A 21,211-nucleotide genomic window follows, 5' to 3' on the forward strand; every position below is an offset into this window, starting at 1 on the left:
AGAATTGATAAGATTGTGAAAATTTAACCCAGCAAAAATATTGCACTACAGAATAGTAGTAGAATTGGGCTATTCTATTTAAAATCCATACACCCACATACACATAACTTCAATCTCCCAGACAGGGAGTGTGAATTTCAAATAGGGCTATACCTCAAGGGGTACTCCATTTGAAATCTACACCCCCTGTGTAGGAGAGTTAAGTAATGTCATGTATTCCATAGGGGTGTATGGATTTCAACTGGAATGCCCAATAAAAATGGAAACCACAAGTGCTTGATCTAGTCCTAGACTGAAACTAATACCCACTGTGTGGGAGATAAAGGTCATATCTTCCAAAGGGGTGTATGGATTTCAAATGGAATACCGTATTCTGTCGGTCGAACATCCGGGCTCTTTCATGACCTTTCGTGACCTCGAGGTCACGAAGGAGCATAGCAACATCACTGGAGTGACATCATCGCAATTCCCAACACAACAGACGTCAGCTGTGCAGTGAGCATTTGAGTGTCAGTACGGGGCAGGCCGCCAGCTTTTGTTTAGTTGTTTATTTTATGTTTATTCACAATGCCCGGTTGTTGTGCAGTGCATGGATGCACAAACACAACATTAAAAGTACATCATCCATCTTTTCATCGGTTTCCTGCATTGCCTGGTCAAGAAGACCGGCGGAAAAAATGGGTGAATGCAGTACTAACCAGCAATGGTGGATGTGTCACATCATGGTCATGGTGGCCTGCCCCAACGAGTAGGATCTGTGGGGATCATTTTATTAGCGGTAAGTCCTGGTTTGTTTTACAATTATGTTATCAAATTCAAAAGTACAATATAAAGTCATAAAGACAAAGTCGAGAATTACAGTAGACATTGACAGAAGGGACACTACTGCCACTATAATATTTACAGTAATTTCTTGGCCAAACTGGAACATGCGCGTTGCGTCCATGTAGCGTACTAACCTAACTAAGCGTGTACGCAATGTAAGGCGCGTGTATGCTTTCTTCTATACCGCGTTATATTCGCGCATGTTTAACGCGGAGCCACTAGCGTTTATAGTGTTCCAGTTTGGCCATGAAATTGCTGTAAATATTATAGTATCATGTTACAAAATTGTCATTGTGATCATGCCTGATACATGTATGATTCATGGTGATGTATGTAACCAATTCAGTGAATTAAAATTTCATTTGATTACACTTACAGTTTTTGTCTAGTTCGCAACGCAAACTTAAAAAACGGGCAAAACAGACACATCATTTATCGGTATGACATTTTCATATTGGTGCTGCTGCCTTGTTTAAGTTTGCACTGAAGTGCCATATCATTATCAGTTTTAGTGCGCCGATTTGCATTCATAACCTCCGCGTATTATGCCATATGGCGTGATTGCGCAGTGCTGTAATTGGCAGTTCGTTTTAACCTGTTTGATTTTTTGAAGGGCGAAATATAAGTTTTGATAAAACCTGTTTGTTTCAACAAATTTCACAGAATAAAATCTTGAGATTTGGTTGAGTGATGAGTTAAAAATGATGGTTATGAATTCGGTTAATAACTTTGCATCAGTTATAATGTCGGGCATTGTGAAATAGAAACATTTTGCTTTTGACCTCGGAATATCCCTCGGGGCTGCGCCCCTCAGGCAAAATGTTTAGATTTTTCACAATGCCCTCCAAATAACTAATACGCAGTTCATTACTAATGGCATGTCCGTCTGTCCGTGGGCTATCGCGTGCGCGTGGCTTGCTGACGCATGCTCGCGGTGCGTATCGAGTGCGCGCACATGTGCAGAGGCCTATTAGTAGTTTAAAAGGTCAGGGCAAGTAGGCCTATATGGGTTCTGGATAAATGAAGTAATAATTACAGTTTCAAGCATAGGCATTAAGGCATGGGAAGAAGTAATTCTTGGCCAAACTGGAACATGCGCGCATGCGTCCATGTAGTGTACTAAGCGTGTACGCAGTGTAAGGCGCGTGTACTTTCTTCTGTACCGCGCAATATTCGTGTGTGTTTATCGCGGAGCCACTAGCGTTCACAGTGTTCCAGTTTGGCCAAGAATTACTTATAAAGAGCCATAACATTTTCATTCAAAATAGATAAGTATTTCTTTGCCATCAAATGTTAGCTTTTATTATCAGACATGTTAATTAATTTGATTAGAAGCTGTGTAATTAATATTATGACAAACATGTAGGTTCTATTTAAACTACAGGAGCCTTGTATTTTTAGTGCAAACTCTAAGTCTAATTGAAATCATGCAATTGCATTGCACTAGCTTTTTGTATGATATATACTTCAAGCTTCTTCCCATACTTCAAGCTTCTCCCTGTACTATAATCAAATTAAGTAATTCTTGGCCAAAAGTTGAAAGCATTTCAATGCTTGATCGAACCAATACAAATGTGTGTCAGGTCGCTGAGAACACACCTTCGCCGGTCATTTTTAAAGATGCATTTATACTCAATCGCTTTTGCAGAAAACTGAATCGCACACATGATCAGTGTACTAAATCACCGTCGTATTTGCATGCTGAGCATGCGCATGATTAGCTGTTTTTTTTCAAAAGCAACACATAGGCACATTGTTCACTAAATTTACACACATAACTTGTGCAGCTGTAAACAACAATGATTCAGTCTGATGACAGAGTAACCCATGAGTAACCCACAGCAAATACACAATGTCTAATTTACATTGGCACAAACGGCTGTGTTCATGTACCGTTACTCGGCCAAACATGGCAGAATAGGGCTCGGATGTCTTATCTTCACAATTTTATTTTCTCAACAATGAAATAGATGCGAAAAGCGAACGTCTACCATATGCCTAAAGATTGATTGATTCCATTGGGCTATATTTTTAAAATGTACTAGCGGAATGCCCGCGCTCTGCTAGTTGAGTAAACGGGAGCGATTACTATAACGGGAAGAATCGTTGAACAGATTTGGCCTACATGATGATAGATACTATTATAGGCCTAGGGCATAAATGGCGTTTAATACCACGTTTAATACCACTTTCTTTCTTTCTTTATTTCTTATTTTTGCTTGCTTCCTTCCTCCCGTACCATTGCGATATTTATTGTCTTCGTAGGCCTATGGTCGTTATCCCATCCCGTATACCATAAACCGGTAGGCCCTACGCAAGTTGGCTATGCGCACCCGTGTGTGCAAGTCAAGTGGCGTGCGTCGTGTACGCTGACGGCGCAATTTCTGCTAGACATGTGGACGCGGTGGTTGGCATAGCTTGTAAACAAATATATTTGCCCGAAAAACTCACTTTTTTACTGATTTTGAGGCCAATTCTTGAGGGTTTTCAACCAAATAAAGTCCATTCCCGTATATTCCCTGATCTCCCATATGAATTTGGCGACATTTGAATCCAAATTGACGGAGCCTTTCGATCTTCATACTAACATACAACATTCGCATACATTTATATAGTAAGATGAATATCTTTTATCTTTCATTTGCTCTGCAGGCAAACCAAACCAGGATCCAGACCACCCAGATTATATTCCATCAGTGTTCAGTAAGAAGTCTAATAATCAAGATCATCAGAGACTTGAGCGGTATAACCGAAGTTTGAAACGCCAAAGACGCAATGAGGATACATGTATGTCTACAAGTGGTAATGCGTATAGTCAAAATCGTACTCATGTCGATCACAAATACAGCCAAAAGGGTATGTGTATTTAATAAACCATAATGTATCAATTGTTGATCATTATTTTTTACTACTTGTTACCATGGTTACCATACATATAGGTTATATAATATTGTTTACTATTTTTCTCATGAGTTTTGGATATCGTTAAATGAATCATATTATTCTCATTTAATTATAATTCTGCAATTTGACCCTTCAAATCGATGTATTTCCTGAGAAATATTGAAAAAACAGCATCTTGGTTTTATACCACTTTATCAAAATTTTACTTGTTTTCTCACATAGATGCATATAAAAGGGATGATATTTGACATTATATGTAAGTTTGAAGAGAATCCATATCCTAAACCGATAGGGTTACTCCCCTTTAATGAACGCATATTACTTGTTGGGAGAGAAATTAGCCAAAATAATACATGAGCGCTGATGTTGATGCATCTAATGCACTCCCCCTTCAGGGCTTGTGCATTATAGACGCATCAACATCAGTGCAAGTGCATTATTTTGGACAATATACCACGCTGCACTATAAATAGCCTGCACTCATCACCTGTGTATGTCAATCTGCAATCATAGATTTAATACAATACATGTCTTTTCAAAGATACTAATCTTTACAGACCTGTGCGAGTGATCAGCATGACATGGTTCAATGCAGACATTCCGCGTGAACATACCCGTGCAGCGCGGTATATATTCAAAATCACCTATTGCTATGGCAGTTAATCCGATTATTACATCACTTCGCCAGCGTAACCATATAGCATGGCACAGGCCATATGCCTTAACATTGATTGATTCCATTGGGCTATATTATAATGAATATTTATCTTTCCTTTGCTCTGCAGCCAAACCAAACCAGGATCCAGATCACCCGGATTATGAGGATACATGTATGTCTACAAGTGGTAATGCGTATAGTCAAAATCGTATTCATACTTCAATCGACCATACATACAGCCGAAAGGGTATGTGTATTTATTAAACTATAATGTAATGTAGATCATTATTGTTTACTACTTTTTACCATGGTCACATATCGTCAGCCTGCTACGCTAAATGCTCAAGTCATTTTTACATGTTTCTCATTTGCAATTTTGATTTTCTGAGTAATAAACTCATAATTCATCAAATTTCCAGCCGCATTCTTCACTAACTTGTGGAATATATCAAAAGAGATGTATTCCATTGATCTCCACTGAAAACCCACCCATAGATAAGCATAGGGAACATGAGCGATTTTTTGAGAGCAAAATATGCGTGCCAGTTTTCGAATATGCATAATTTGCGCTTCTTTTCCAAAATGCGTGAATTCTCTCCCAAAAAAATTTGGATTTGCAATATTGAATTTTTTTTTAAATTTTACTTTTTTTCTTCTTTTCCCCAGTAGGTCAATAGATAACGCAATGTCGCAATTCAATGTTATAGCAAGGCGAATGTTGTAAATCTGTTGAATACTACCTATCCAAGCACAATTTTTGACCAAAATGTAGGTTTGAAAAGTCAAAACTTCAAGTGTTCCTTACAATATTTTTCAAATTTTATGTCATACAATGGCCAATTCTCTAAATCTTGTGCAAAAGGTTACTATTTTTGCCTGTTTTGTCATACGGTTCAATGAAATATGACATTGCTAGAGAGTGCTTACAAATTGATACGACCCAAAATGTGTAAATTTTCACTTTTTACACATTTTCCGCCCAAGTAGGCGACTTTTTACAATTTCTTTATTTTATGTCCTCAGCAAATAAGGACTATAAGTTTGTCTACACTGATAACATGCGGGTATAGCCGTATTTGTGAACAAATATAAGGCCCTCTAGTCTTTATTCTGCAATCTAATTTCAAATTCTGTAGACATACAGTCTAATAACACTGCATGCTTTGTTTGAATTTACAGCTGTCTGGTCACCATCTCAGCCTAGCCAATCAAGCCAAGATGGCGGCTCAATCAAAGATGTGCCTCCTGTGTGGTCTCCTACAGGATCATCAACTACTAACAGACCTGTTGGATATAAACCAGTAAACCTAGACCTCATTAGACCAAGAACTACAGTGGAAGGTGCTAGTGATTCAGGTAGATCAAATGTAAGTCTGTAATTTGTAAAGTATGTTTTTGCTGATTAAATGTGATGGCTTAGCAGCATAAAGATATCGGAGCCTGCTGTATCAATTATTGCATCTACACTTTCTTTTACCTCAAATTTGGTTCAGTTCAGTGTGCATTTTATTTTTAATATAGTGACCAGCAAAATGCACGCATGATGGACATAATGTCTTTGTGCAGATGAGCCCACCACATTATGCATAGCTGCTAATGGATATAGGTCTTTGTACTACTAAGGCCAAAAAATGTTTGCTTGCCAAATGAATTTTAAAAATTCTTTTCTTTTTATAACTAGCAAACTGTACTGTTGATAGTATGTGTTTTGCAAAATGGGCCCAGTGATATTTAATTTTACCATGTTTATGTTCCATCATAGCATTAATCCTTCTTGCATTTTATATTGACCTTTGATCTTTAGGATGATTCATTGATATATGATCCATCATATGAATGGGAACCACCGTCGTCACGACCCGGCCAAGGCAGAACTGGACAACCGCAGCCATCATCAGAACAATACAGACAACCTCCTCTACCTACCAAAGAACAATATAAACCAACCAATGCTCCTCAACAGTATGCAGATAGGCCTGCAACAGAGTCTAGATCACAGTACCCACAGCAACCAGATGTGCCAGCTGAATTAGAGGGTATTAGTACTCCTAGAATGGCCAGTGACTCTGTAAGAGAGGGCGATGGAGAGGGGGCGGATCCGACACGGTCAGCAACTAACCCGCTTGCAAATAGTCACAATGTCAACTTGCCTCGAACAGTCAGTCCGATGGTCACCTCGTTGCAATCTCAGTGCCCACAACCACCAGGTGTGCCAGCTGAATTCGAGAGTATTATTACTCCTAGAACAGCCAGTGACGCTGAGAGAGTGGGCGGTAGAGAGGAGGTGGATCCGACACGGCCGGGAACTAACCCGCTTGCAAATAGTCACAATGTCAACTTGCCTCGAACAGTCAGTCCGATGGTCACCTCGTTGCAATCTCAGTGCCCACAACCACCAGGTGTGCCAACTGAATTCGAGAGTATTATTACTCCTAGAACAGCCAGTGACGCTGAGAGAGTGGGCGGTAGAGAGGGGGCGGATCCGACACGGCCGGGAACTAACCCGCTTGCAAATAGTCACAATGTCAACTTGCCTCGAACAGTCAGTCCGATGGTCACCTCGTTGCAATCTCAGTGCCCACAACCACCAGGTGTGCCAGCTGAATTCGAGAGTATTATTACTCCTAGAACAGCCAGTGACGCTGAGAGAGAGGGCGATAGAGAGGGGGCGGATCCGACACGGCCGGGAACTAACCCGCTTGCAAATAGTCACAATGTCAACTTGCCTCGAACAGTCAGTCCGATGGTCACCTCGTTGCAATCTCAGTGCCCACAACCACCAGGTGTGCCAGCTGAATTCGAGAGTATTATTACTCCTAGAACAGCCAGTGACGCTGAGAGAGAGGGCGATAGAGAGGGGGCGGATCCGACACGGCCGGGAACTAACCCGCTTGCAAATAGTCACAATGTCAACTTGCCTCGAACAGTCAGTCCGATGGTCACCTTGCTACAAAATCAAAGAGGTAAATTACTGGTTGTATAAAACAATGATAACTGCGCACCATCTATTTTGAGATCATTATAGGAAATTGGAGGGGATAGTTTAAGGCCGAAAATAAAACCTGACAATTTCACACAATGAACTCAAAATAAATGTGCAAAGTAATTATTTTTGTCATTCATTTCTGTCGTATCGGATATTTTGAACAAATCAAAAACAAATCATGTTATTTTATGCCACAAAATGCTGTTAAATATTAACAGTTTAGCTAGTATAATTGCTATAACCTTGCAAAAACCAGGCAAACTTGAGTGCCAACAACAAGAGCTAACAATCACAGAAGCGGGACATAATTAATATAGACCAAAAACATAAATTTGTTTGATTTGTTTGATATTGGAGAAAATACAAAGATTATTTGAAGGTTTAGTAAGTTTATTAGTTGTAATTTATCAAATACAAACAACTTTCATTTAAGATAATGGCTAATTTGCCTAAAATTGACAAAACAATAGGCAATTATCTGGCTATTGCTTCATTTTGTCATGGTTTTTCAGAGATTGTCCTATACTTTCTATGTACAAAAATTAAGTAATTGATTTTAGCCGCTGTCATGCATTATCGTCTCATATAACATGCGACATCATTATTTTTGGTGTAAAATAAAATGATGTCGCCCTTGTTATGAGACGATAGATGCACTCCAGCGGCTAAAAACAATACCTTTATTCTATAAATAACATTTGCAATTTTGCATACATAAACACACAAATAGTTACAAAATCATACATTAATATTACTGCACTTGATGTTTCATATCCTCACTTAGACAAATTTCTAGCCCATTTTAAAATCAAAACAGCTTGGTTGATAAACGATAGTATCTCATGTTTGGTAATACATGTTCGTGTCTGCAAGAATTGTATGTGATCAAACACAATGATTCATTGGTCTGGTTCTGTTAATTTTCTTAAAGGGAGTACTTGATCGCAGACCACATCTTGATAGGATAATTGCCACATTTAATATACTCTTTAAAGTTTATCAAAATTAAATTTAGGTTTATTACTGTTTGTGAGATGACTGAGATCTAAATGTGTTCTTGTTTTTAACCTTAACCATGCACATGGTTTATTGGCTATAGGAAGGGAAAGAACTAATGAAAAAGGCGAACAAAGAGGTCACTTGGTACCCACATGATTCAAACCTCTGACACTTAGCATGCCAACCAGAAGATCACGGGCCTCTAGCCATGGGTGTCATGTTGGCCCGGCCAGTGATTACCTGGGTATATTTGACTTTTTGGCTGATTACGTCATCGCCACACTGTAGACCTACCGTCTATTAACACTGCATGCTTTGTTTGCATTTACAGCTGTCTGGTCACCATCTCAGCCTAACCAATCAAGTCAAGACCTTGCCAGGCCAATCCAAGATGGCGGCTCCATCAAAGATGTGCCTCCTGTGTGGTCTCCTACAGGATCATCAACTACTAACAGACCTGTTGGATATAAACCAGTAAACCTAGACTTCAATAGACCACCAAGACCTACAGTGGAAGGTGCTAGTGATGTAAGTCTTTTGCTGGTTAATTGTGATGGTGTAGCAGCATACAGATTATCTGGGCCTGTTGTATCAATGATTGCATCAACATTTTCTTTCACCTTGAATTTGCTAGTGATGTCAGTGCTTTTATGCAGTTGTGTCATAAACATGTCAGTGACAGAAAGACACATAATATCCATTGGTTGCAATGCATAGATGTAACTACATTTCAGTTGTTTGCAGTCTTTGAAACAATGGGCTATTCCAGTTGAAATCCATACACCTCCTCTGGAAGACATGTCCTTAATCTCTCACACAGGGGGTGTAGATTTCAAATAGAGTCACCCATTCAGATAACCCCATTTTAAAATCATAAATTGTAGCTGACAAGCTGATACTGAACTAGCAAATAAATACATGAGTTTTTGCAGTTGAGCCCACCACAAATGCATAGCTGCTGATGGACAAAGGTCTTTGTGCCGCTGATGCGACCAAGCAAAATCAGTCGGAACTCGGAAATATTGATTTTGAGATATAGCCAAACAAAGGAAATATTTCCTTTTGTTTCCTTTTGTTTTGGAATCTCTATAATTGCTCATATCTTTGGAACTGGTTGTTCAATTTCAATGGGGTTTTCTGCAAAATCCAGCTTTGTAAATGCCTCTTACTATCATATAAGAAGCTGAAAATGTAATATTTTTGAGTTCCGACTGATTTTGCTTGATCGCATCACATATGTCTTTGTGCCGCTGAGCCAACCACAAATGCATAGTTGCTGATGGACATAGGCCTTTGTGCCACTGAGCCCACCACAAATCCATAGCTGCTGATGGACATAGGTCTTTGTGCCGCTGAGCCTACCACAAATGACATAGCTGCTAATGGATAAAGGTCTTTGTGGCACAGAGCCTGCCACAAATGGCATAGCTGGCTGCTTATGGTCTTTTGCCATTGAGCCAACCACAAATGGCATAGCTGGCTGCTGATGGACATAGGTCTTTGTGGCACTGAGCCAACCACAATTGCAGGTGCTTATGGACATATGTCTTTGTGTAGCTGAGCCTACCACAAACGGCATAGCTTGTGATGGACATCTAGGTATTTGTGCAGCTGAGCCAACCACAAATGAGTACATCCATATCAAAACGATTCAGTTGTCAGCTGCTACATGTGTCTCTTTTTACATAAAGCTTGGAATAAATACCAAACTCATCCAAAGTGGAGGTTACTTCAAATCATTCCCAAGTCACATGGTTTTGTAAAACACAGAACATACCTTAACCACATGACTTAAGGATTTGAAGTGACCTCCACTTGAGATGAGTCTGTTATTTATTCCTAGCTATTATGTGAAATGAGGCACATGTAGAAGCTGACATGTGCCTCGTTTTGATATATACACAAATGGCATAGCTGCTAACAGATGTGGGTCTTTATACTGCTGAGCCTACCACAAACAGCATAGAAGCTGATGGTACATCTGTATAAGAATTAGAGAATAATTTTTATTTTGCCTATCCTCTACCGTGTGATAGACGACAGGCAGGTCCAATATTTTGAGTAGGTAGAGGATAGGCAAAATAAAAATTGCTATCGTTTATTCTCATTCTTAGTCAGTTAAATATTATTTTAATAATTGTAAACAAATTTTTTAAGCAAAAACTAAGCTACCGTCATAAAAACTCCCGTATTCCGCACTAGTCTACGCATCCAGCGCGATACATACGCACACCTCTACGAGTTACGCATTATCAAGACGCATACTGACGTGGGGTCGTCTACGGCCTGATAGACGGCACCCGAAATCATGCGATTGTCCAATCAGAAATGTGTCTACGAACTAGACCACTCCCACTGACTAAGAATGCTTTAATAATAAACAAGTTTGTCACATAGATTGTGATGACATATTCACATTAGATTTCCTGTCATAGATGTAGACAAGGCAGCTTTTAAGAACTGCCATATGGATTTGAAGTTACTGAAGAACAATGCAAATAAATTAAGATTAAGATTACTTAATTCATAAGGTGTAACAGTGTTTTTATAACAAAGTTGGTCATATTTTAAGATTACATGTGTAAGTATTTAACATTTGACTAAGGCTTTAAATCTTATATTTGATTAAAATAGGGGTTGGTAGCAGTTGATAGTGTGTGTTTCGGAAATGGGCCCAGAGAAATTTAATTTTACCATGTTAATTTTCCATCATAGCATTAATCCTTCTTGCACTTTATTTTGACATTTGATCTTTAGGATAATTCATTGATATATGATCCATCATATGAATGGGAACCACCGTCGTCACGACCCGGCCAAGGCAGAACTGGACAACCGCAGCCATCATCAGAACAATACAGACAACCTCCTCTACCTACCAAAGAACAATATAAATCAACCAATGCTCCTCAACAATATGCAGATAGGCCTGCAACAGAGTCTAGATCACAGTACCCACAGCAACCAGATGTGCCAGCTGAATTAGAGGGTATTAGTACTCCTAGAATGGCCAGTGACTCTGTAAGAGAGGGCGATAGAGAGGGGGCGGATCCGACACGGCCGGAAACTAACCCGCTTGCAAATAGTCACAATGTCAACTTGCCTCGAACAGTCAGTCCGATGGTCACCTTGTTGCAATCTCAGTGCCCACAACCACCAGGTGTGCCAGCTGAATTCGAGAGTATTATTACTCCTAGAACAGCCAGTGACGCTGAGAGAGTGGGCGGTAGAGAGGGGGCGGATCCGACACGGCCGGGAACTAACCCGCTTGCAAATAGTCACAATGTCAACTTGCCTCGAACAGTCAGTCCGATGGTCACCTCGTTGCAATCTCAGTGCCCACAACCACCAGGTGTGCCAGCTGAATTCGAGAGTATTATTACTCCTAGAACAGCCAGTGACGCTGAGAGAGTGGGCGGTAGAGAGGAGGCGGATCCGACACGGCCGGGAACTAACCCGCTTGCAAATGGTCATGTCAACTTGCCTCGATCAGTCAGTCCGACGGTCACCTTGCTGCAAAATCAAACAGGTAAATTACTGCTTGTATATTAATAGGCATGTCCACTAAAAATTGAAGTACTTTTAAATTGATTCAGACCTAACTTATTGGCTGGGAATTGATGAAAGAAACATTTTGGCGTTTAAATAATCTTAATCGGACGTTTCATTCCAGAGATATGGCCTTTTGAGTGTTACGGTTTTATATAGGGCTGCTAGAACATGTTAAAAAGTTTAAGTCCAAAGAGGATTACTAACAGAAAGTGCAATTTTAAGGTACTTTTTCTTAATGTAATTATTAACTAGCGTTATCTGGAACATTATATTTGCTTATAACAACATGAAAATAAGATCATCCTGAAAATTTAATCGATTTTGTTGACATACAACAAAAAATATAAGACCTCAAAACCCATGGTTTGTTTGGTGAAACCGCAAGCATGATCATAGATGGCCGCCATGGAAAATATCTCCATAGAGGAGATGAACAATAAGTGCATTATTTCAAATGAATGGCGGTAGTCTTAAACATTGTTCAATCTTTTACGGTCAGCACATTTTATCTTCAAAAATTATTATATTTCATCATGGCATAAGTTTGGTAATATTAATCACTACCAATTTTGAGAAATTTGCTCCAACTCAAAGGTTATCTTTAATACATTGAGCAATACACTGTGTGTGCATGGAAGCCATGATGGATAGCATATGAAATGGACATGGTAGTGAGAAGTGCATGATTTGAGATGGGCCGCGGTAGGTTTAAACATTCTTTAATTTCTTAACATCCTGTACATTTTGTCTTCAAAAATAGTTACATTTTATGACTATGTAAGTTTGCTTGTCTGATTCACTCCAAATTCGGAAATAATTGCGTTTGAACACCTGATGCACGGAATGGTGTCACTTCAACCTGTTGTAGTTCTCATCTCATTAAATTTTTCATTAAAAAAGTTGATCTCTGCATGGAGGAAGGTCCTCTCTATTTACTGACCAATCAGGAAAAAGTTTGGTTAATGTTTTCGGTGGAATCAGGAATTTCTTGAAACACCCTGATATAGGCCTACATTTGGATCAAAAACAAGTATGTACGCCATTTAACAGGCCTGGGATTTCTTGTATCGATCAGTTTCTCCATAGACAATACGTGTGTGAGTGCACGCACACAGTAAATGAAAAATCGTTCTAGTGGAAACTGTATGGATAGTGGGCATCCCTAATATTAACAATGATAACTGTGCACCATCTATTTTGAGGCCAATGTGGGAAATTGGTGGGCTTTGTTTTAGGCCGAAAATAAAACCCGACAATTTCACACAGTGAACTCAAAATAGATGGTGCAAAGTTATTTTTGTCATTCATTACCATCGTATCTGATATTTTGGACAAATCAAAATGGCATTTTATGATGTTTTATACCATAAAACATGTTAAATATTATCAGTTTTAGCTATTGTTGCAACCTACCCTGCAAAAAAAAATCAACCAGGTGAACTTGACATTAGTGCTGAAAACAAGAGCTACCAATCACAGAAGCGTGACGGCATCACATGAGTGTCTGTGTTGCCACAAAGCTTAGTGTAGAATCCGAAGTTTACCATTTTCTAAAATCCATTTTCCGTGTTGTAATCTGTATTGTAAAATTTGTAAATCCATGTTTCATGACTAAAGCTTAAAATGTATAAACAATGATGGTGTCTCGATCATGGCTATAATTGCAATTAAGGTATAGTATGAAAGTTTTGGCCAAATGGAATGTGACACAGGCAGGTGGCAAATATCATAGAATCAACTTTCATTAGCCTATTGGTGAAGTATACAGTTATAGCATCTCACAAGCACAAGAACCTAAACATTGATTGATTACATTGGGCTATATTATAATGTATGAATATTTATCTTTCTTTTCTCCACCAGTCCCTAATTCATCCTCAACGACATCTGCAAATATTTCTATGGCAACACCTGTTTCAGATGCCGAAAGGAAAAGTTTATACAATGAAATGAATGCACTAAGAGCAGAAAGAGATGATGCATTAAAAAGGTTGGAAGAGGTAGAAGAGAGATTGCGAAAGGCTTCACTTACTGCAGGATCAGTTGAAGGAAACGATGAAGCTTGTAAGCAGAATACAGGGTTGTCCTGGGTTGTATTTTTAACAACCTTTAATTTCTTGCTAGCATTCATAAACAAGAAAACCCATCGTAAAATAATGGCACCAATTGATCAGTTATTTATAACATTGTTGAAACTGCGTACTGGTTTGACATTCAAATTTATTTCAATTCATACTAATGTACCCAAAACAAGTGTAATTTCAATATTTTGGAAGTGGCTTGATGTCATGTATACTAACTTGTCTTTTTTAGTCTGCAGTCCTGACCCTGAAGCTGTGCGCCGAACTCTGCCACCTTTATTTAAAAAATATTATCCAAGACTTACTTGTATAGTTGACTGTTTTGAAATATTTATAGATATGCCAAAAAATTTAAAAGCCAGGGCTCAAACATATAGTAATTACAAAAAACATAATACGATTAAAGTTTTTATTGGATGTACACCTCTGGGTGCAATTTCTTTTATTTCAATTGCGTGGGGGGGACGAGTTACTGATGTTGATCTCATTAGAAAGTCAGGGTTTATTAGTTCAAATTATCACAAACCAGGAGATCAAATTCTTGCTGATCGTGGCTTTTTAGTAGAGGAAGATTTTGCTATTCAACTGGGGGTGGAATTTTTGGTACCAGCATTTACAAGAGGTAAGAGGCAGCTGTCTGCAAAAGAAGTGGAATTATCCAGAAAACTTTCTACAATTCGTATTCATATAGAAAGGGTGATCGGTATCTTGAAAAACAGGTACACCATTTTACAGGGTACGTTACCAATAACCTTAATAAAATCAATTAAGGATGAGACCATGGGCACTCGACTTGCCAGCATTGATAAAATTATCCGTGTCTGTGCATGTTTGGTCAATTTAGGTGATGGCATAGTTTATAATGAGGCTAAAGATTCAGGTGCTTCCTTAGTTGAAGAATAATTAAAGGGATCAACTGTATGGAGTAGTTTTACATTTGTTATTTTGTCTGCAAGTTTTGTAAGGTTTCAATTTGAATTCATATTGAGAGAATTAATCGTATGCTTAACATGGCTGTGTACTCTAGGCGTTGCTTTTTTCACGAAATTGAGCATTTTGAAATGTATGCACTTTGTTTTGATTTTTATATAAATACAAGAAAAGACAATCCAGATTTGTAAACCCCAACTGCACTATTTTATGGATTTTATTTCACTATTTCACTTGTGTTCACAATTTGTTGTACCAGCGGGGTACATGTGGGCAACAATGCAATGTGTTGCAAAGTCACACAATTTGTTAACGCACAGACACGTTATGCATACACGACACTTGTCTGCTTGCACGGCGTATCCGATGGAAGCACTAATTTCAAGTGGTGAAATGGCTCCGTTTTAGCTGATAAAATGTGTGTGTTTTAAAGTTCTATCCCCGATTTAAATATCAAGTTATGAATGGATTTCGCGTAAACTTCTCAAGGGTTGTTTTACAATCAGGGTAAACAGATTGTCTCACTGGGGGTGAAAAATGAAGTGTCTTGTTTTTCCTCAATTTATTTGTTTTTGTGTTGTAGATGGGTCAAATTGGAAATCTGTAAAATTTGTAGGCGTCGAGTGTTCAGAGTTTCAAGTTATGCCAGAAACATGTTTTTGATGTACATGTTTCTGTATACCCAATTTTTCAAACATGTGATACAAGGCAACTAAAGATAACTGCCTCATTCTCCATAGACTACTCCGTAGTCCACTTGCCCATTGTCATGATTGTGCATACTCTGGATATTGCATTTAAGCTTAAAACTCCAATTTAATTAACTTGTGCACAATTGATAGATTTTCACAACTGATCATCTTTTCAGTCACCATACTCCCTCTGTATGTTAGCTTCCCAAGTGGAATACTGACTTTGGATTGCGGTTAACATTTTTAACATGGGACTCTATGGAGAGTTAGGCCAATTTCTGGCCTAACAAAAATTGGTCATGATGTAATGCATCTTTAAATGAATCTGGCTTGTGATTGGTCGCCCAGATCTCGTTATTGTTTAAATCCTCCCGACACGTACCATTACCATTCACTATACATGGTACACATCTGTATTTAGAATGTGGCGCTTTTGTGCTGGCGCGAAAGTTGGTGGATGAATGTACGCATCTAGCGCGTATTATACCACCATGCTTAGTCTTGTGGTTAGATCTGATTGATAAACAAGTATGATTGACAGTGTGTTTTAGAGAACGAAGTCCCTGGGTAAAGTTCTGCTTAAAAGTGAAAGTCCATAGTCGATTTTTAACTTGTAATAAACTGGCCGATTCTAAAATTAGAATTGTTCAGTATTGAAGTGCCATTATAGTTATGATATGTTGCATTCAATAATAATTATAAAAGCCTACGTATACTTTACTTTTACTGTCACAAATATAATTATATAAACTTTTTCATAACCATTTTATAGGCCTATACTAGTTTTTTGATGTAATACATATCAGTATAATTTCAAGTTCAAGCATAGTCTACATTCTCCAGTGAGCGTCAATGAAAGTGCAAAATGTGACCACTTTAAACAATAAATGGCCAGTATTTCATTATTAATTTTCTCGGTAAAATGACGATTTAGGTACACGTTACCTCAATATACTGGTCATTCATGGGTTATCTGAAGTCAAATTACTAAAAACTGTTGCATGGGCACGAAACTTGTTGGGTACAGTCAATTGCAATTTGTGGTTAATGCGCTACTTGTACTTTTCTAAATAATGCATTTCAAAGTAGCTCCCTTTTTGGCTTTTTGTATGTAATTCCTATGGTGCGCGATGTCCTCCGACGCGATGTCCTCCAATCCTCCGTAACCTACCTGGGCATTTTGATCCCCAACTCGTTCATTACTAATCCAAATAATCTATAGATGGTCTTAAAAGAAAGAGGAGATAAAACAACAAAATGAGACCAAATTTACTTCTATATGTTATGTAATTCTGTAATTAATCTTCACATGAAACAAATCCCCACATTTTGATAGCCCATTCATGACATACAACCACTTCCAAAATTACATTTGTATTTGCATTATATCATAATGTTTTACATTGTATATATGTCTGCATTCTATTGACTTATTATTTTTTGACTTATTAATTGTTTCACTTTGCATTATTATATTATGTAAGATAAGAAAAAGCTAGTACATTTGTAATGCCATACATGCAGCCCTCGAATTAACCCACGGCACCCATGGCATTTTGCCGTGGGTGCCCAAGCCCACTGCCGTAATGCCCTCAAAATATGTCCTTTACCCAAGGCAGTCACTTGCCGTGCCCTCTAATGAAGTTGCCGTTGGTGCCCCAGCCCTGGTCTTTCATTATAAAATAATCTATCTATGTTTGTGTGTGTTTTCTTCACTTTTGAGAAATTGCCTTGGTGCCCTTCTCAAATTTTCAACAGTTGCCATGATGCCCTCTTGAAATATTACAAATTCCTTTTATTTATATAGACTGCTGTGCTGCCTTGCCTTTTCAGTGAAAAACCAAGGCAGTTATCAACTTGCCCTAAAAAAGTTGCCGTGCCCCTTCAGATCCTTAATTCGAGGGCTGCATACATGTTTTATCATCTGGACTTTCAAAATTTGGTGAGTGAGGCCCTTTTCATATGTTAATTAGTTACAAATTTACTATTCATTTCTGTGTAAAATTGCAAAGGCTTTGTCAACACCATTAAAATGGGGAGGCCTCTGATGATTCTGTTATTTTCACAAAGTCCTACCCCTAGTTTAAAGTGTTTACAATGTGTATATAAAAGAGAACCATAACATGTCTTTTTATTACAACAATGTTATAAACAAATTAAGGGAGCAAATAAGAAAAACAACAAATATATTTGAAATTCTTTAAAAACATCAATGAGGGCAGGAACGACATAAATGTTATTTATTTTACTTGGCATAGTAGCACAATATATTTATTTAATATCATCAACAAATTTATGTACACTATAGGTAACTTCACCAGTTTGCAAATTTTATGTATATAATCAACCTGCGAACTATTGTTTTCAGGTTATAGTTTCTTGACTGATAAGTACAAATTGAGATTATGGAAGTTGTAGAATTGTCACCTCTCTTGAGGTCAAAGTTTATGCAGGGGTCACAATTCAAAACTGATTTTTTTTTTGTCAAAAATCATACCAAAGTGTTCTTCTGACAATATACATGTAAGTCGTCGATAAGTGAAACTATTTTGATTCTTATGACAAGTAATTTGGCATATGTTTGGACAAAATTGGACCAGTTTTAAATTAAGACCCCTGTATAATCTTTGACCTTGGGTACCTCAAATTGCCCAGGGGAGATAATTTTACAAAAATGAATCAGAATATCAATTTGGACCACTCATACACTGTACAAGTAATGTATAACAATAATCAACAAAGTAAAACGCTTTAACTGGCAAAACCAAACTGCACTTTAACCGACCTAATTGAAAAACAAATATTTTGAGAGTTAAGCTTGATTTGGCGTGGATATAATATGACTTGTATCATATACTTGTGCAATAACTAAATAATATTGTATGGCTTTGAGAAAGGCTAATTTGTTATGACCGCAGACAATTGATGTGCTACTTTCCAAGATCTATGTACGGTATTTGCAAAATTAGTACACATACTGCGCATGAGCCATGATAATACTGAATGAGCTGAAGCCGAGTTCATGACAAATGCGGTATATTCTCCTATCACACAGAAATGAAGCTATCCAATATTATTATTTCTATATCATATGAATTAGCTTGTTTTTTGCATTACGTATTGTTACCTGGAGAGATTTGATCATGTCTCACTTTTTCAACCAAATCGACGGTAATAACTCTAATTGTAGTGAGGAATCAACATTTAACCACAAAGTGCCTCGGGCAAAACTCACATCCTGGGAACTAAATATATACCAAAACAAGGTCATTTTTATGTAACTCATTGACCCATGTTTGCGATGTACTGCCACTATAGCAATAATTACAGCCTGGTGATGTGGTCAAATCATTGACAGATCTATACAAAACTCAGGAGGGAATTCAATTTTTTATCAATTCTCTTCAGGTAGTGCAACTTAATGGGATGATTTTTGAGTGTCAAATTAATACCAAAATAAAAATGTTGGTGCCACTTGGAATTAAACCAGTCATTTTGTGCACCATATTCATCATGTTTGCAGGCGGTTCAAAACCAGAAACTGTACACATAACACATGTGCATGTGCACTCGTTCAGAGTCAGAATATCTTGCACATGCGGCTGCGGGTTACTGCGCATTATTAAAATTTTGTAGCATAAATTGATCTTATGAAAAAATAATATATTGAATATTGAAACTTAAAGCCATATTATAACATTTTCAAACAAAATAGATTAGCATTTCCCCGGGAGCATTTCTTTGCCATAAAATGTTAGCTTTTACTGTCAGATATATCCCCTTTTATTTTTGAGCCGAACAACTACGGCAAAGCAAAGAAAATTGGAATAACTACCAGCGCACATGTCGCCAATACGTACCACTCCTTCGGTCATGTTGTGGTACGACCCTTTGTTGTGTATATCACCGTCCCGCACGCCGTGTACGTACTGTGTGTTATGAACATCATGTATGCATTCGACTAATAATTCCATTGTAATAATATAGCGCCAAATCCGTTGTTTTATTCAAAATCTCGGGATTTTCACAAAACTACAGCACCTAGAGGCTTGATTTTTGCAGGGTATATTGGTTTAATAAAGTACAAATTAATTGTGTAAAAAAAGGAATTTAAAAAATTCAGTGAGGGCGTCTTCCTCAGCAAATGTTATAATATGGCTTTATTACCTCAGGGGCCCCACACAAATTTCACAGTGTACACATGCGTATCAAGAAAAACATATAAATTAAGGTCATTTTCAGAGAATGAATGCAAAATGCTCGAATCTCATTTTGGTGGTCACAAACGCCTGTTTTCATGAAAAAGGGTAATTTTGAAACTTCTAGTTGATGTGATTTGGGCTCATTTTAAGCTAGGATCTCAATATTTCACTCACAAAGATAAATATTAGATTTAGATCTCGCTATTTCACAAACATAAATATTAGAAACATGTACTATAAGGTTAATTTTTATCAATAATCTGTAAGGTAGGGTGGTATCATTCAGATGATACCCTGATTTGGGGTATCTTGAGGAACAATCCTGTTTAAGGGGTAAAATTTGATGCAAAACTACAAATTACTGTTTTAAGTGCAGTGTATTTTGCTCACAAAGGCCAATCCTGTTTAGGGTATGTTTTGTAAATTTCTGATCATGCATGTGTACACTGTGAAACTTGAGTGGCCCTCTCCCGGGGGCCCTCCTGGGCTTGATACATTCATACAGATGATGCATGGCAGGTGACAGCTCTAACCAGGCTAAAAACAAACCTTTTATTTAACATGAGATTATAATAATACTTGTAAATATAAAGATTTATATATATATTTATTGAATAAGTTCATCAGGTTTGTAGATTAAATAAACAAGACATTTTTGAGTGACAAAACCAAGTGAAAATTAACTCACTACAATATTTCGTCCTTCACATCGGAGGACTTCATCAGGTATGACTGATATGGTCATCTGATCCACGTTCCTGGGAGATGGGTTTCCGGTTAGGCTTAGACTCTTTCGCAGTCTTCAAAAGCGGATCATATCGTGGCTAAGGAAATATGTGCCCTCCTCTCTGTTTAAGGTCTTGCTCCCCCTTCTTCTAATCTCCATGGCTTCTCGAACTTCTCTAGACTTCTTGTTGTGCTCCGCCCAAGGATCTTTGAATCATCCCAATTGATAGCGTGGTTGGCCGGGCAACATGATCAGAAATTGCTGATTTGGTCTGTTCTTTTTCTGATAACTTGCGTTCAGATCGAGTGTACTTTTTGTTAGTGGCCTTATTGACTTCAGCTTTGTGTTCTGACATCCTGGTTCCAAACATGCGAGATGTTTCACCGACATAGGACTGATCGCAGTTTTGGCATCCAATTTCATAGATACAATTGCCTGTTTTTTTCTTTCTCGCGTTTGTCCTTCGGGTGTACTAAGATACGTCTGAGAGTTTGGTGAGGTTTCATGGCCGTATCGACCTTATGTTTCTTGAAAATTCTTTGAATGCGCTCCGACACGCCATTAACATATGGGATAACCACCATGCCTTTGCTTTTCTCATCAGTGGTCTTACTTTTCTTAGAGATTGGTTTTTCAGCGTTTTGGATTTTGTTTT

At 38.0% G+C, this 21,211-nt stretch overlaps 2 protein-coding genes across 2 annotated transcripts in view; both read left to right on the forward strand.

Annotated features, from left to right (window-relative positions):
* The window catches only part of LOC140164687 (thioredoxin reductase 2, mitochondrial-like), a 65,271-nt gene that overhangs the window by 5,093 nt on the left and 38,967 nt on the right, over positions 1 to 21,211 (forward strand). The gene's annotated exons all lie outside the window — the stretch shown is intronic.
* LOC140164126 (uncharacterized) lies at positions 443 to 20,432 on the forward strand. Its single transcript, XM_072187370.1, has 8 exons — positions 443 to 778; positions 3,478 to 3,681; positions 4,515 to 4,634; positions 5,567 to 5,754; positions 6,192 to 7,350; positions 8,704 to 8,900; positions 11,130 to 11,901; positions 13,788 to 20,432. The coding sequence occupies exons 1-8, from the start codon at positions 568 to 570 to the stop codon at positions 14,906 to 14,908; spliced, it is 3,972 nt and encodes a 1,323-aa protein (XP_072043471.1). The 5' UTR covers positions 443 to 567; the 3' UTR covers positions 14,909 to 20,432.

The sequence above is a fragment of the Amphiura filiformis genome, chromosome 11, assembly GCF_039555335.1.
Source record: "Amphiura filiformis chromosome 11, Afil_fr2py, whole genome shotgun sequence".
NCBI lineage: Eukaryota > Metazoa > Echinodermata > Ophiuroidea > Amphilepidida > Amphiuridae > Amphiura > Amphiura filiformis.

Bases quoted from the DNA above. Each gene is read 5' to 3' on its own strand.
- LOC140164126 (XM_072187370.1), top strand. From the start codon at position 568: ATGCCCGGTTGTTGTGCAGTGCATGGATGCACAAACACAACATTAAAA. The intron at 779-3,477 runs GTAAGTCCTGGT...TTTGCTCTGCAG, and splicing joins TGGGGATCATTTTATTAGCG to GCAAACCAAACCAGGATCCA. The intron at 4,635-5,566 runs GTATGTGTATTT...TTGAATTTACAG, and splicing joins CCATACATACAGCCGAAAGG to CTGTCTGGTCACCATCTCAG.